Here is a 17,720-nt window from a genome sequence, read left to right as displayed (position 1 = left end):
AGCTATTGTTTGATATGGGGGGTGGGGGACTGTCAATCCTATGTAATCCCTTGAGATAATATCCATTGAGATAAACATGGGAGATATCCAATGATTTACTGTATATGGCCTAGTTCCAGTCGTTTTCTAAAATATGCTATGATACCTCCCATACGCTGGGTGGAGGAATTACGTTTCTTGTCCACATGGAACCAGTGCTCACAGCCAAAAACGGTCAATGTTTCCCGGCAGTGCACTAAATGGTTAAATCCTGATCGCAGACCAGTGAAAGCGACTGAACCATATCCTGATTAGTTTGATCAAAGAAAACCAAAACCGATCCAGGAACGGCGCGTCTCAGTCTCGAGACCACTTTCAGCGGGAGAAGCGTGAAACCCTGAGAATGTAGGTATTAGCTGTGGCATTAGGCTATAAGAGCATACATTTTCGCACAATAGGTCTTGGATATTTGGAAATATGTTGAAAGAAAGTTTTCTGGATGAATGCTTGAAGTCGAGGCGGCATTTAGAATAGTCAGTGTGTCAGTGCACTTTCAGAAACAGACTACCGAAGCAGCACGATTTATGTTGCCTTTGATGTCGTTCACAGAGATGGCCACAAAATTATTTGTTGCATTCTGTACTGTAAACGCAATGCATTTAGGACAAAAAACGATTACATTGTGTCAGCGCTGTCACATATTTTTAAATCTGCCCATATTTGGTAGTGGAAGTGAAGGGTGGCAGTTTACACTGTGTTCTGTGTTGCGCCAATCATCCTGACATCTTTCAGTAGACCATGTTTCTCATTATTTCACCCAGTTTTAAGTTGTATGTTTTATTTTCCAACACCCAGTTTTCAAGACAACAATGTCATACCTGCAGCTTAAACAACACCAATACTAAAACCAATTGAGAAAGATTGACCATAGTAGTGGACATAAGGCTCTGGCGGTGGTGAAATCTTTTAGATTGGAACCAGTGAGTGATAGCTTGAGATCAGAACAGTGTTTCAAAGAAAATACTATTTTGCAACTGGTGTCATACAGCAGATCAAAGACAAGCTCCACTTCATAATGCTTTGATGCAGTAAACCAGGGGCCCGCCCAGTTAATCAAAACCAGTATCCACATACAATTTAGATAACTGCAGCAGTGGCTTTATTGTAAAATACCAAATAGTGTACAGATCACTCTTAAGAAAAAAGATTGCAGTCAGCGTGCGGTATAACTGCAGTATGATGCAACTACTGCGTCCAAAATAACACTGTTTTTTTTTACTGCAGTAATTTTGCAGTGTTACTGCGTGCAAAATACCACAGTCGACTGCACTTTCAAAACTGCAATCTTTCTTGTATGGGCATAATTACATCTCCCCACTAAATTCCACATTATTTGGAAAAGTATAGGCCCACAATTTATCAGTGCTTGTTTAAACATCTAATTTGTAACTATGTATCAGCAGACATTAACCCACTAACAATTTACTGGAAGAGTCAGCTCTTGCTATGTTTGTCACTAAGGAAGTGTGTTATTTAACACTTAATGAGATAATGAGTTTGTGATTGAGCGGCTGTCATAACTCATGTATTTCCTGTTTTTTAATGTCTGCAGTAGTATGTTCAGTGTCATGTCATTAAGCTATTGGCATACTCTCTCCTCTCTTCCTGCCCTTCACTAGTCATCTTTGCTAGTAGAACTTGGCTCCAGGTAAGATGCTGGCCATTGCTAGGGCGTGCTGTTTCTTTTGTATATTGCTTGGTGATAGGCCTAGTATAGTACAAATATGTGTTTCTCAGCCGGTTTTAGTAGTCTTTTCTATATGGATGCAAATGTAAAATGTTTAAGCATAGCAGCATACGTTTTCCCTTAGCCCATGTTGTCTATAATATGTAATGCTCAGCAAATACTCTGCATTTAAGGCAGCGTTTCCTAAACTCTGTTATCGGGACCCCAAGGCGTGCACGTTTTGATTCATGCCCTAGCACTACACAGCTGATTCAAATAATCAAAGCTTGATGATTAGTTCATTATTTGAATCAGCTGTGCTTAGGAAACGCTGATTTAAGGGATGGCAGGGCTCCTGTTCAATGCTACCCAGTGTTGCAGCCTGGTCTCATAGACTACACATAACATAGGTATGGTTACTTAACGCAAAAATGAAAGGAGGGTGGGCATATAACGCGAACGTATAGCAACCCAAAGGTTGCGTGTTCGAATCTAATCACGGACAATTTTAGCTAATTAGCAACTTTTCAACTACTTACTACTTTTCAGCTACTTTGCAACTACTTAGCATGTTAGCTAACCCTAACCTTAACCCTTTAACCTAACTCCTAAACTTAACACTAACCCCTAGCCTAGCTCATGATAGCCAGCTAGCAAGCATTAGCATTAGCCACCTAGCTAATGTTAGCCACAACAATTTGGAATTCGTAACATATACATTTTGCGAATTTGTAACATATTTTATGTTTGGCAAATTCAAAACATATTGTACGAATTGTAATTCGTAAACATTACATTTTACATTTTCGTCATTTAGCAGACGCTCTTATCCAGAGCGACTTACAAATTGGTGCATTCACCTTATGATAGCCAGTGGGACAACCACTTTACAATCGTTTTTTTTTTTTTTTTGGGTGGGGTAAGGATTAAGGATTACTTCATCCTATCCCAGGTATTCCTTAAAGAGGTGGGGTTTCAAGTGTCTCCGGAAGGTAGTGAGTGACTCCGCTGTCCTGGCGTCGTGAGGGAGCTTGTTCCACCATTGGGGTGCCAGAGCAGCGAACAGTTTTGACTGGACTGAGCGGGAACTGTGCTTCTGCAGAGGTAGGGGGGCCAGCAGGCCAGAGGTGGATAAACGCAATGGCCTCGTTTGGGTGTAGGGACTGATCAGAGCCTGAAGGTACGGAGGTGCCGTTCCCCTCACAGCTCCGTAGGCAAGCACCATGGTCTTGTAGCAGATGTGAGCTTCAACTGGAAGCCAGTGGAGTGTGCGGAGGAGCGGGGTGACGTGAGAGAACTTGGGAAGGTTGAACACCAGACGGGCTGCGGCGTTCTGGATGAGTTGTAGGGGTTTAATGGCACAGGCAGGGAGCCCAGCCAACAGCGAGTTGCAGTAAAACAGACGGGAGATGACAAGTGCCTGGATTAGGACCTGTGCCGCTTCCTGTGTAAGGCAGGGTCGTACTCTGCGAATGTTGTAGAGCATGAACCTACAGGATCGGGTCACCGCCTTGATGTTAGCAGAGAATGACAGGGTGTTGTCCAGGGTCACGCCAAGGCTCTTTGCACTCTGGGAGGAGGACACAACAGAGTTGTCAACCGTGATGGCGAGATCATGGAACGGGCAGTCCTTCCCCGGGAGGAAGAGCAGCTCCGTCTTGCCGAGGTTCAGCTTGAGGTGGTGATCCGTCAACCACACTGATATGTCTGCCAGACATGCAGAGATGCGATTCGCCACCTGGTTATCAGAAGGGGGAAAGGAGAAGATTAATTGTGTGTCGTCTGCGTAGCAATGATAGGAGAGGCCATGTGAGGACATGACAGAGCCAAGTGACTTGGTGTATAGCGAGAATAGGAGAGGGCCTAGAACTGAGCCCTGGGGGACACCAGTGTTGAGAGCACGTGGTGCGGAGACAGATTCTCGCCACGCCACCTGGTAGGATCGACCTGTCATGTAGGACGCAATCCAAGAGTGAGCCGCGCCGGAGATGCCCAACTCGGAGAGGGTGGAGAGGAGGATCTGATGGTTCACAGTATCAAAGGCAGAAGGATAGGTCTAGAAGGTCTAGAAGGACGAGAGCATAGGAGAGAGAGTTAGCTTTAGCAGTGTGGAGAGCCTCCGTGACACAGAGAAGAGCAGTCTCAGTTGAATGACCAGTCTTGAAACCTGACTGGTTTGGATCAAGAAGGTAATTCTGAGAGAGATAGCAAGAGAGTTGGTTAAAGACGGCACGCTCAAGAGTTTTGGAGAGAAAAGAAAGAAGGGATACTGGTCTGTAGTTGTTGACATCGGAGGGATCGAGTGTAGGTTTTTTGAGAAGGGGTGCAACTCTTGCTCTCTTGAAGATGGAAGGGACATAGCCAGCGGTCAAGGATGAGTTGATGAAGGGAGGTGAGGTAAGGGAGAAGGTCTCCGGAAATGGTTTGGAGAAGAGAGGAGGGGATAGGGTCAAGCGGGCAGGTTGTTGGGCGGCCGGCCGTCACAAGTCGCAAGATTTCATCTGGAGAAAGAGGGGAGAAAGAAGTCAAAGCATAGGGTAGGGCAGTGTGAGCAGGACCAGCAGTGTCATTTGACTTAACAAACGAGGATCGGATGTCGTCAGCCTTCTTTTCAAAATGGTTGACAAAGTCATCCACAGAGAGGGAGGAGGGGGGGAGGGGGAGGAGGATTCAGCAGGGAGGAGAAGGTGGCAAAGAGCTTCCTAGGGTTAGAGGCAGATGCTTGGAATTTAGAGTGGTAGAAAGTGGCTTTAGCAGCAGAAACAGAGGAAGAAAATGTAGAGAGGAGGGAGTGAAAAGATGCCAGGTCCGCAGGGAGTCTAGTTTTCCTCCATTTCCGCTCGGCTGCCCGGAGCCCTGTTCTGTGAACTCGCAATGAGTCGTCAAGCCACGGAGCAGGAGGGGAGGACCGAGCCGGCCGGGAGGATAGGGGACATAGAGAGTCAAAGGATGCAGAAAGGGAGGAGAGGAGGGTTGAGGAGGCAGAATCAGGAGATTGGAGGGAGAAGGATTGAGCAGAGGGAAGAGATGATAGGATGGAAGAGGAGAGAGTAGCGGGAGAGAGAGAGCGAAGGTTGCGACGGCGCATTACCATCTGAGTAGGGGCAGAGTGAGTAGTGTTGGAGGAGAGCGAGAGAGAAAAGGATACAAAGTAGTGGTCGGAGACTTGGAGGGGAGTTGCAGTGAGATTAGTAGAAGAACAGCATCTAGTAAAGATGAGGTCAAGCGTATTGCCTGCCTTGTGAGTAGGGGGGGACGGTGAGAGGGTGAGGTCAAAAGAGGAGAGGAGTGGAAAGAAGGAGGCAGAGAGAAATTAGTCAAAGGTAGACGTAGGGAGGTTAAAGTCACCCAGAACTGTGAGGGGTGAGCCATCCTCAGGAAAGGAACTTATCAAGGCGTCAAGCTCATTGATGAACTCTCCAAGGGAACCTGGAGGGTGATAAATGATAAGGATGTAAAGCTTGAATGGGCTAGTGACTGTGACAGCATGGAATTCAAATGAGTAGATAGACAGATCTGTGTCAAGGGAGATAAAGAGAATGTCCACTTGGGAGAGATGAGGATTCCTGTGCCACCACCCCGCTGACCAGATGCTCTCGGGGTATGCAAGAACACATGGTCAGACGAGGAGAGAGCAGTAGGAGTAGCAGTGTTTTCTGTGGTAATCCATGTTTCCGTCAGCGCCAAGAAGTCGAGGGACTGGAGGGTAGCATAGGCTGTGATGAACTCTGCCTTGTTGGCCGCAGAACGGCAGTTCCAGAGGCTGCCGGAGACCTGGAACTCCACGTGGGTCGTGCGTGCAGGGACCACCAGGTTAGAGTGGCAGCAGCCACGTGGTGTGAGGCGTTTGTATAGCCTGTGCGGAGAGGAGAGAACAGGGATAGACATATAGTTGACAGGTTACAGAAAATGGCTACAATAATGCAAAGGAGATCGGAATGAAATGAACTAAACATCTGGGAAAGCGAGAGAGCGGGGCCTCCCTCACTTACGTTTCACTGAAACACCCAAATATAACTCTCCCAACTTCCACCTCAGAAACTATAATTGTTGTAAACTACAGCGGTTCAATGTTTTCTAGGAATAGACTAACTTAGTTTATTCAGCTAGCTAACTTGGTACAGTATTCTTCTGTGAAAACCGTCCAGGGCACCGAATCCTATGACGCCACAGCAAATTAGCATGCCAGCCTCCAACAACACGGTTTAGCACCAATACTCGGCCACAACAAACCACCAGTGTGTCAACACGCCAAGCAGATCATTCGTGTCCGTGTTGTACGAAATGCAATTCGTATCATATCATACAAATTGTAATTCATAACATATCAAACTAAATGGATGATGGATATCCACAAATTAATACATACCATACAAAACATTATATATCATACTAAATGGAGTGTTTCGCATTTACGTTCAGAATAATACGAAATGCTCTGAGACCAGGTTGAGTGTTGTGTAAGGGAGCCACAGATTTTGATAACATACCAGATCATAGACTTATGTCAAGTCATTAGTTTGTCTGAAATAGTCATTTGCAAAGTTGTGAAGGATGCTGCTCTGATAAATGATAAAACTAGTAGAAAATGTGCATTATCATCATTCTAGCAGAATTTCTAACAATGATATAGGAAATCTAGAATAATTCATTGAGGATTAGGCTAGGATTGTGAGCTTTCTATAATGACAATAGTGTTCACATCATCTTGTATTTTAGGTGATGTTCTGTACCAAGAAATTACCACATTGTTGTTTTTGCAATATTGTTTTGAAATTAGGTTGGTTTTGGTCTATCAAATAAATGCTGTGTCATAAGTAACTGTACTTTGTGACACGCTGGGGTATTTAGTAGTTCAAGTGCAGTCGTCTGATGATGTAACCAGGTGCATGTGCATGAAGATGGATCCCCTTCCTCTGTGTGTTCTGACCCTGGCTGTCCCCTGTTGTCTGGGGGGAATCACAGGTGTGACGGCAGGGGGGTGCGGGCGATCCCTCTGCACCAGCGCCCAGACCTGCTGGAGCGCTGTGCTGACTTGGTGAACAGCGAGTGGCAGCGGAGCCGCGGTGCCCGGGTCCACACCCTCCAGAAGTCCTGCCAGGAGTTCCCTGTGGCCCTGGTGCTGCTGCAGGGCTCTGGGAACAGGGACGGTGGGGACGGGGAGTCCCTCCTGGGGCACGTCCGGCTGTCCCGTGTGGTGTCCCGCCCCGGGAGCCTCTTTGTGGAGTCTGTGGTGGTCTCGAAGGCCCAGAGGGGGAAGGGCTACGGCCGTACGCTGATGCAAGAGACGGAGCGTTACGCTAAGACCCGAGGGTTCAAGAGGCTGTGTCTGACCACCCATGACAAGCAGCACTTCTACACCCACCTGGGCTATGTGCTGTCCACACCTGTGCAGAACGCTGGGGTCATGGGGTCCTTCATGCCCATGGACGTGCTGGAGAGGTTCTCCAGGCTCCCAGGGACAGACGACACCCAGGGTGAAGTACAGGGAGGCCCACCATCACCACCCCAGCGGCCTCCTTCCTCTGTAGTGCCTCCGCCTCCTCCTCCTCCTCCCACACCTTCTAGTGTTCCCCCTCTTCCTCCTCTTTCTAGTCTTTCCACTCCTCCAGCTCCTCCTCCCTTTATACCCCCTCCTCCACCCCCTCCCCTTCCTCCCTCTGCTCTATCTCCACCTCCTCCCTCTTGTCTACCTCCTCCACCTCCTCCTCCCTCTATTCCTCCTCCTCCTCCTCCTACTCAGTGTCCGGCCCGGCTGGTGGTTCAGACCCTTGAGGAGACGCCCTACAGAGACGCTAAAGGAGTTCCTATCTTCTGGATGCACAAGGACATCTGAGTCTGAGGGCCTGGCTGACCACAGGCCATGTCACCCATGTCACTCAGCCTCACACACACATGCTCAGGACAGAGGTCAAAGGTCATGGGGGAAAGGTCAGTCCCTCTGGCCTATCTAGTAGCACATCCTGTAGGGATTGACAGACTGAGAAGGAAGGATATTTTAATGGTCTGGCTGGCTCTCAAGTGAACTGTGTAGTCCCTGAGACTTGACAGAGATATACTTGCTGCTGTAGACTGAGATAATACTTGACCAGATAATACCAAACCAAATGTTTGTGCTCAGATGTGCCTTAAGTGCCAAAGTAGTTTTTCTTCTTGTCCTGAAATTGAAAATGTATGAATTGAACGGTTCATTTTGCCTGATCAAACTAAATAATTATCTCTGGAGCTATATTTTGTGCCTAATGTTTCATTCATTTTGGTGTTGAAATAAAGAACAGTGTATTTAAGTGTCTTGCTACGTGTTTTCTATGAGTCACCATTTAAGATTGCTAATTGCTAGTGATCAGCTGATAAAAGCATAAAATGAAAGCTTCTATGTAGACAATCTCCAAGGGTCTTTAACTATTAACATCGGTCACTACTGAATTTAGTTTGAACAGAAATCTGTCTATCTGTCTGTTCTCTTTAGGAATGACAAGACATTAGCCAGTGAACAGCCATGCTGCTACACAACTTCCCTCTCACCATCCTCCTCCTCTCCACCATCCCTGTCACTCCCCAGTGGGGGGCTGTTGGTGAGGCTAGCCTCTCTACAGGGCTAGTGGTCCAGGTCATGCCCTTCACAATGGTCTGGAACATTCCCACAGCGCGCTCCCAGGAATGCTACGGCATCCACCTGGACCTGGGGGTCTTCGACATTGTGGAGAGCCACCACTAGAACTTCAAGGGCCAGAACATAAGCATCTTCTACCGCAACCAGCTGGAGCTCTACGCTTACATCTCCCAGGAAGGTCTTCAGGTCAACGGAGGGGTTCCCCAGAGGGGCGACCTGGAGGCCCACCTGGCCCTGGCCCAGACTCAGATCTCAGCCCTGCTCAGGCCGGGCTTCAACGGCCTGGCCTCTGTCAACAGGGAGGAGTTGCGCCCCCTGTGGTTGAGGGCTTTGGCATGAAGCTGGAGTACCGCCGGCTGTCTAAATCACTAGTGAGGCGTGAATACCCAGAGCTAACCAAACCGGAAGGGAACTCCCTGGCCCATAAGGAGTTTGAGAGGGGCAACAGGGCCTTCATGTATTGGACGCTGCGGTTAGGAGTGTGCCTGCGACCGAGGGGACTTTGGGGTTTCTACGGCTTCCATTTACATTTACATTTTAGTCATTTAGCAGACGCTCTTATCCAGAGCGACTTACAGGAGCAATTAGGGTTAAGTGCCTTGCTCAAGGGCACATCCCTGAATGCTTCAACCACCACAGGAAGCAGAAAGGACACAGCTACACAGGCCACCGCCATCCCAAGACCAGGCAGAAGAATGACCAGCTAGCATGGCTGTGGTGACAGTCCACCTCCCTCTACCCCGGTATCTACCTACCCCAGCGGCTGACAGGGTCCTCTGATGTCACCCTCCTGGTCAGGCATAGGCTCCTAGAAGCCCTGAGGGTGGCGAACCAATACCCCACTGCCATCCATGCCACTCCTGTACTGCCCTATGCCAGACTGGCATTCGCCCACACCCTCCACTTACTCAACAAGGTAAAGTATAAAGTATAACATTACTGTTACCACTGATGCACTTATGTTATGAATATTATACAGTCTTTGATATAATACCTGGCACAATGTACTGTTCTCATGGATTATATGGCTTTGTGGAATACTGTACACTTAGAACCTAAGTTTTAGGTAAAGTAATCAAGCTGGTATCCCATTAATCTGGGCATGTTGACAGTGACATATGGGCACACCTGGCAGGAGATGCCAGCACACTCCGGGAAAGATATTCTGTCCCTCTTACGTCTTCCAGTGTGTATGCATTTTTGTATTTGGTTGATGTGTGTGTGTGTGTGTGTGTCAGTGGAGGCTGCTGAGGGGAGAACGGCTCATAAAGGCTGGAACGGAGCATATGGAATGGCATCAAACATCTGGAAACCATGTTTGATGTATTTGATACCATTCCACTTATTCCGCTCCAGTCATTACCACGAGCCCGTTCTCCCCAATTAAGGTGCCACCAACCTCCTGTGGGGTTCGCTAAGTCAAAGGTCAGATCCTATAGACCTCAGTCTGTACATGTACATCCACTATAATATACACATATTATACACATAAATACCTCTACAGACATTATTACCTTGACTGTGTATGCAGTTCAGTTTCTATTAGATAATTTTTTATGTTTAGTATTTGTAAATTAATCTCTCTCTCTCCCTCCTCTCCACAGCGTAAGTGTGTGATACTGAGGGACTACATTCATTCTAAACTGGGAGAGTACATAAGCACCCTGAAGAGAGGGGTGCAGCGAAGAGCGAACCAATGGCAACGATCGTTGTGCCAGACAGGACCCATACTCTGACCACATGATCCCCCTTTCTGACCCCTGTCATGACCTCAGTCGCCTTCTCACTAACTTCCTGTGCCAGTGCTATCAGGGCTGGGCGGGTGAGGAGTGTCAGGAAAGGATAGCCTCTATCACCAATATATACAGTATCTCACAAAAGTGAGTACACCCCTCACATTTTTGTAAATATTTGAGTATATCTTTTCATGTGACAATACTCAAGAAATGACACTTTGCTACAATGTAAAGTAGTGAGTGTACAGCTTGTATAACAGTGTAAATTTGCTGTACCCTCAAAATAACAACAACACACAGCCATTAATGTCTAAACCGCTGGCAACAAAAGTGAGTACACCCCTAAGTGAAAATGTCCAAATTGTGGCCAAAGTGTCAATATTTTGTGTGGCCACCATCATTTTCCAGCACTGCCTTAACCCTCTTGGCCATGGAGTTCACCAGAGCTTCACAGGTTGCCACTGGAGTCCTCTTCCACTCCTCCATGACGACATCACGGAGCTGGTGGATGTTAGAGACCTTGCACTCCTCCACCTTCCGTTTGAGGATGCCCCACAGATGCTCAATAGGGTTTAGGTCTGGAGACATGCTTGGCCAGTCCATCACCTTTACCCTCAGCTTTTTTAGCAAGGCAGTGGTCGTCTTGGAGGTGTGTTTGGGGTCGTTATCATGTTGGAATAATGCCCTGCGGCCCAGTCTCCGAAGGGAGGGGATCATGCTCTGCTTCAGTATGTCACAGTACATGTTGGCATTCAAGGTTCCCTCAATGAACTGTAGCTCCCCAGTGCCGGCAGCACTCATGCAGCCCCAGACCATGACACTCCCACCACCATGCTTGACTGTAGGCAAGACACACTTGTCTTTGTACTCCTCACCTGGTTGCCGCCACACACGCTTGACACCATCTGAACCAAATAAGTTTATCTTGGGCTCATCAGACCACAGGACATGGTTCCAGTAATCCATGTCCTTAGTCTGCTAGTCTTCAGCATACTGTTTGCGGACTTTCTTGTGCATCATCTTTAGAAGAGGCTTCCTTCTGGGACGACAGCCATGCAGACCAATTTGATGCAGTGTGCGGCATATGGTCTGAGCACTGACAGGCTGACCCCCCACCCCTTCAACCTCTGCAGCAATGCTGGCAGCACTCATACGTCTATTTCCCAAAGACAACCTCTGGATATGACGCTGAGCACGTGCACTCAACTTCTTTGGTCGACCATGGCGAGGCCTGTTCTGAGTGGAACCTGTCCTGTTAAACCGCTGTATGGTCTTGGCCACCGTGCTGCAGCTCAGTTTCAGGGTCTTGGCAATCTTCTTATAGCCCAGGCCATCTTTATGTAGAGCAACAATTCTTTTTTTCAAATCCTCAGATAGTTCCTTGCCATGAGGTGCCATGTTGAACTTCCAGTGACTAGTATGAGGGAGTGTGAGAGCGATGACACCAAATTTAACACACCTGAGACCTTGTAACACTAACGATTCACATGACACCAGGGAGGGAAAATGGCTAATTGGGCCCAATTTTTACATTTTCACTTATGGGTGTACTCACTTTTGTTGCCAGCGGTTTAGACATTAATGGCTGTGTGTTGAGTTATTTTGAGGGGACAACAAATGTACACTGTTATACTCACTACTTTACATTTGTAGCAAAGTGTCATTTCTTCAGTGTTGTCACATGAAAAGATATATTCAAATATTTACAAAAATGTGAGGGTGTACTCCCTTTTGTGAGATACTGTATATATAATATCCAAACACACCAAGACAGTTGTGAAGCGGGCACGACAACACCTTTTCCCCCTCAGGAGACTGAAAAGATTTGGCATGGGTCCCCAGATCCTCAAAAAGTTCTACAGCTGCACCATCGAGAGCATCCTGACCGGTTGCATCTCCGCCTGGTATGGCAACTGTCATAGACTGTTCTCTCTGCTACCGCACAGCAAGCGGTACCGGAATGCAAAGTCTAGGTCCAAAAGGCTTCTTAACAGCTTCTACCCCCAAGCCATAAGACTGCTGAACAATTAATAAAATGGCCACCCGGACTATTTACATTGACCCCCCCCCTCAATTTATTGAACTGCATTGTTGGTTAAGGGCTCGTAAGTAAGCGTTTCACAGTAAGGTCTACACCTGTTGTATTCAGCTCATGTGACAAATACAATTTTATTTGAATATCACCTCTTTTGTTTATTTAGTTGGTGTACAGTGGCATCATTGCAATTCCACCAAGTGTATCAAATTGAAAACGTGCTAAGGCACTACCTCAGCGTATTCATTCTATACAATTCAGTTCCACTCGTGACATGTTTAAGTTTTGATAGTCAGACAGAATTTCCCAAATCGGCAAAGTGTTTCAGTAACAAAATGGCTGTGACATTTCATCATACATTTCCTGTCAAATGGATACATGTAAAAGAATACCACTTCTAAAAGTTACAGCTGTGTAAGTCACAGATCACATGGGCATCTCGAACCTCAACCATTTCTGTGTCCCTGTGCAGTTGTCTGAGTACATTCATTGTCAGTTCAAGAGTGTGGTCCTTTGTGCTGTGAAGTCCCTAAAGATGCTATAAAGTGTTCAGAACCCTACAATCATACTGTATGAGTCTATTCTTTGTGAGATTTGCCTAGCAAATCAAACAACTTATAAATATACAGTATATGGAAATTCTCTGTGGGTTTTCTAACACCCGGGCTCTGCTCATATGGGAGTAGGGGCCAGGGGTTGATTCTGGACGGACCCAAGTTCCAATACCATGTGCAGGGAAGGGATTTGACTTGATGTTGGGACATGTAGTGTAACAGTTGGTGTAACAGTCTCATTGTCCAGGGGCCCCTAGGACAGGTCCCTCAGGGGCCAGGGGGTGAAGGGTGTTCCTTTCGGTGACCTCTGCTCCTCAGGGTCCTCCCGTGATGGCTGAGAGGTTATGGCGCAGCGCCTGCAGCTCCTGGATGAGTTGGGAGATCTTTAGGGCTGCAGCCTGTCTCTCCATCACTGCCTTAGTCAGGGACCGGAGAGCGCTGCCCTGCTGCACTGGAGGGGGGACGCAGAAACACAGTCACATAAAGGGACACCAAGGCAAAACGTGCATCGTTGGATTTCAGATCATGAAAGAGTAAGTGAATAGCTTTACCTAAGAAATAGAAGATAACAAGCAGCATCAATAGCATCAGTGCTATCATGGTGTATCGAAACGAGGTGGGCGTCAACAGGTCTCGGAGCGTACTCTGCCATCGACTTCTCATTGGATGCCCTGTCTGACAGACAATCGGTCTGTCCCTGAGATGGAGGTTCCCATTGGTGGAGGGAGCAGGAGGAAGAGGAGGTCGTCTGCTGCCTGAAGAGACCATAGAGACAGTGGAGATTATAGCGACTATAAGCAATGGGGAGCAATGAGCAGCACATTTCAGTGGTGCCTTTGGATGCAAGTCTATAGTTACACGATACAGCCTGGCAATGTCTGGTACCTTTGTGGTTGTATACTGGGTGGGTGCGGTGTAGGTCGTTGATGGACTCCACGGAATGTAGCTCGATCTCAGTCAGGTCCCTATCACTGATCCGAGTAAAAAATACTGGAGTGGTAGGGGATGATACTGAAGTGATAGGGGATGGAGGGGGTTTTGCCATTTACCCTGGAGGGAAGGAGGGAGAGAGAGAGAAGAGGGTGACAAAATTGAAGTCACATGGCCTGTCGTAGACACCAGGTTTCTAAATGTTATTGCTGATAATCAAAATAAAACTGTTATCAGGAACTTGGAATTTGGACTCAGGGCCAAGACCAGTGGAGAGGTGATTGAGAACAGGCCCTTTGTCTGACTGATTGTTTCCACATGTCATGCCAAAATAAGAAGCCATTTCAGCCATGCAGCCTAGTTGATATCAGAAGAAATGTACTGTACAATAATGCTATAAGCACACTATGCTGCTACATATTGGCATTGATAGGCAGTCACTATTATTTTGATATAAGGGACACAAATACTCTCTTACACACAAAAACACATGCATGATTCATCAAACCAGACACTTCTACCCCATTTTTTATTCTGGTATCCAGGCTTCACCCAAAAAACACAATATCCATGAGTTTTCTCCACACAATCAATCAAGTGTCCAGCTAGTGCCATCCACCAAGTCAGCCACATTGCCTTCTTCCCTCTCTCTGCTCTTACCTTCTGTTAACATAAAACAGAGGAGAAAGATACTGGATTCACGTGTCTCTGTGTGTGTCTCCTCAAGAACACAAAGCTGCTTTCAATACGTTCCCAATACGTGTCAACAACAAATGATGGAAAAGGTCAGGTGAATGCAGGATCATGATACACACAAACAAAATATTCATCACAACTGTATTAGCCTTCTGAAGAGAGTCCAGGTTGAAATATTGCCTTGTCACATGGAAGCGAGTCGAGTCGAGTCCCAGTGTTTTGTGTCTGTGTCTTGTGCCCCCAAACCCTGCCCTGCTCCCTGCTGCTAGCCCCTACCCTAACAGCGTCTACCCTAAAATAGAAGCTGGAACGAAGGTGGTATTAATAGCTGCTACTGGGCCATAGGTTCATTCAATTATCCAACAGGGGCAGAGGAGATACAGTAAGCAACAGAACCCAGAGCAAAGTGAAAGGTCCCCGAATATAAAAAGACTGCTTTTTAGTGTGTTAATATGTTATTAATATGCAATTCAACAAGTGATCTAATGACAGTTTAAAGCTAACAGTTTATCTATTCAATGTGAGACACAGCAGGCTATATTGAAGTGGATGAGGAGGTGCAATGGACTGGAACACATTGCTACTGCTTGAGAGGTAGGCTACGATCAACCCAGATCCAGAAATGTTGCAGTTTTAAATTAAGTTTGCTCCAATTCTACACATTTTGCCATGGTGCGGAGATAAGTTTGAGCAATTTTACAACTCATTTCATGCAATTCTACTCATTTTGCCATGGGGTGGAGAGGAAAATGTGCTGTTCTACAGCTAATTTCCTGCAATTCTACACATTTTGCCATAGGGTGGAGTTTGCAGTTTTTAATATGATATCTGAGTGAGACTGACTAACAAAATCAATGGGAGGCTCTCTGCCGGTAATTCGACCATAATTACTAAATTTATACAGCTGGCTACTAGACTAACTTACCAATCTAAAAAAAAAAAAATGCTGACATGGGCTAATTGCCTGACTATCAGTGACTCAGTAACAAGAGAAAAACTGTTGATGCGCAACCAAATTTTGAAATTGTACCTTGTGTATTCTACTATTCTTACTTGCAACAGTAAGTTAAGACCCCGACTGAGTAGAAAACAAATTTAAAACATTACAATTATTTGATCAAAGACAGTAAGACAGAGCGTGCAAACATTTTGTTATAACATCTTCATTACTATACAATCAAATCTAATGATATTTGTCACATACACGTGTTTAGCAGATGTTATTGCGGGTGTAGCGAAATGCTTGTGCTTCTAGCTCCGACAGTGCAGTAATATCTAACAAGTAATATCTAACAATTTCACAACATATACCCAATACACACAAATCTAAGTAAGGAATGGAATTTAAGAATATCTACATATATGGACAAGCAATGACAGAGCGGCATGGACTAAGATACAGTAGAATATTATAGAATGGAATGCAGTATATACATATGAGATGAGTAGTGCCAGATATGTAAACATTATTAAAGTGACTAGTGTTCCATCTTTGATGCACCTGTACTGACCTCGCCTTCTGGATGATAGAGGGGTGAACAGGCAGTGGCTCGGGTGGTTGATGGCCTTGATGATCTTTTTGGCCTTCCTGTGACATTGGGTGCTGTAGGTGTCCTGGAGGGTGGATAGTTTGCCCCCAGTAATGCGTTCAGCAGACCGCACCACCCTCTGGAGAGCCCTGCGGTTGCGGGCGGTGCAGTTGCCGTACCAGGCGGTGATACAGCCCGACAGGATGCTCTCAATTGTGCATCTGTAAAAGTTTGTGAGGGTTTTAGGTGCCAAGCCAAATTTCTTCAGCCTCCTGAGGTTGAAGAGGCTCTGTTGTGCCTTCTTCACCCCACTGTCTGCGTGGGTGGACCATTTCAGTTTGTCAGTGATGTGTACGCCAAGGAACTTGAAGCTTTCCACCTTTTCCACTGCGGTCCCGTCGATGTGGATAGGGGGGTGCACCCTCTGCTGTTTCCTGAAGTCCACGATCATCTCCTTTGTTTTGTTGACGTTGAGTATGAGGTTATTTTCCTGGCACCACACTCCCAGAGCCCTCACCTCCTCCCTGTAGGCTGTCTCGTCATTGTTGGTAATCAAGCCTACCACTGTTGTGTCGTCTGCAAACTTGATGATTGAGTTGGAGGTGTGCTTGGCCACACAGTCATGGGTGAACAGGGAGTACAGGAGGGGCCTGAGCACGCACCCTTGTGGGGCCCCAGTGTTGAGGATCAGCGAAGTGGAGATGTCACCACCTGGGGCGGCCCGTCAGGAAGTCCAGGACCCAGTTGCACAGGGTGGGGTTTAGACCCAGGGCCTCAAGCTTAATGATGAGCTTGGAGGGTACTATGGTGTTGAATGCTGAGCTATAGTCAATGAACAGCATTCTTACATAGGTATTCCTCTTGTCCTGATGAGATAGGGCAGTGTGATGGCGATTTGCATCGTCTGTGGATCTATTGGGGCAGTAAGCAAATTGAAATTGGTCTAGGGTGACAGGTAAGGTAGAGGTGATATGATCCTTGACTAGTCTCTCAAAGCACTTCATGATGACAGAGGTGAGTGCTACGGTGCGATAGTCATTTAGTTCAGTTACCTTTGCTTTCTTGGGTACAGGAACAATGGTGGCCATATTGAAGAATGTGGGGACAGCAGACTGGGAAAGGGAGAGATTGAATATGTCCGTAAACACACCAGCCAGCTGGTCTGCGCATGCTCTGAGGACGCGGCTAGGGATGCAGTCTGGGCCGGCAGCCTTGCGGGGGTTAACATGCTTAAATGTCTTACTCACGTCGGCCACGGAGAAGGAGAGGCCACAGTCCTTGGTAGTGGGCCTCGTCAGTGGCACTGTGTTATCCTCAAAGCAGGCGAAGAAGGTGTCGGCAACGTGGCTGTTTTCCTTTTGTAGTCTGTGATTGTCTGTAGACCCTGCCACATACGTCTCGTGTCTGAGCCGTTGAATTGCGACTCCACTTTTTCTCTATACTGATGTTTTGCCAGTTTAATTGTCTTGCGGAGTGAGTAGCTACACTGTTTGTATTCTGCCATATTCCCAGTCACCTTGCCATGGTTAAATGCGGTGGTTCGCACTTTCAGTTTTGCGCGAATGCTGCCATCTATCCACGGTTCTTCTTCTTCTTCTTCAGTGGGGTTTATCGGCGGTTGGCATCCAAAGTTATGGTGCATTACCGCAACCTACTGTACTGGAGTGTGGGCCAGAGACAGGGAGAAACTAAATCCTACCTGCCAGCCCCGTTGCTTTAAAAAAAGCTAACAAAATATTTGAGACTATATCTAATGACGTTCTACTCAATATACTCTTTAAACTAATTTCCTGTATCCCCTTCTCCCTCATACTAGATCTCATCCTCTCTCTTTCCCTCTGATACTGCCCACACTGTAACAATACATGCTCCACGGTCTCTGTTTCCTGACAATAATCACACTTTCCTGTTGGATGCTTTCC

General features: G+C 46.7%; 2 protein-coding genes and 1 pseudogene across 4 annotated transcripts; 2 read left to right on the top strand and 1 right to left on the bottom strand.

The window, feature by feature from the left end:
• Window positions 1-333: 333 nt before the first annotated feature.
• On the top strand, window positions 334-7,992 carry LOC311147743 (N-alpha-acetyltransferase 80-like). Its single transcript, XM_084184514.1, has 2 exons — window positions 334-384; window positions 6,671-7,992. Coding segments are annotated over exons 1-2 (873 nt in total). The 5' UTR covers window positions 334-382; the 3' UTR covers window positions 7,542-7,992.
• Window positions 7,993-8,204: 212 nt separating this feature from the next.
• On the top strand, window positions 8,205-12,633 carry LOC311147612 (hyaluronidase-3-like; annotated as a pseudogene). Its single transcript has 3 exons — window positions 8,205-8,834; window positions 9,089-9,234; window positions 12,562-12,633. The product of its transcript is annotated as a hyaluronidase-3-like (transcript).
• On the bottom strand, window positions 11,818-17,395 carry LOC311147434 (uncharacterized protein). 2 transcript variants are annotated; one of them, XM_084184133.1, is made up of 4 exons: window positions 16,851-17,395; window positions 13,529-13,693; window positions 13,195-13,398; window positions 11,818-13,094 (listed from the first exon to the last, which is right to left on the bottom strand). In XM_084184133.1, exons 2-4 carry the CDS (start codon window positions 13,686-13,688, stop codon window positions 12,958-12,960), a joined length of 501 nt encoding a protein of 166 aa, XP_084040259.1. In that variant the 5' UTR covers window positions 13,689-13,693; window positions 16,851-17,395; the 3' UTR covers window positions 11,818-12,957. The 2 variants fall into 2 exon arrangements, with proteins under 2 accessions (XP_084040259.1, XP_084040260.1); XM_084184134.1 differs by lacking the exon at window positions 16,851-17,395 and adding an exon at window positions 15,781-15,867.
• Window positions 17,396-17,720: the final 325 nt, after the last annotated feature.

This window comes from Coregonus lavaretus (assembly GCF_964263955.1).
Source record: "Coregonus lavaretus genome assembly, chromosome: 20".
Classification (NCBI taxonomy): Eukaryota; Metazoa; Chordata; class Actinopteri; order Salmoniformes; family Salmonidae; genus Coregonus; species Coregonus lavaretus.
This window is presented reverse-complemented; position numbering and strand designations above follow the sequence as displayed.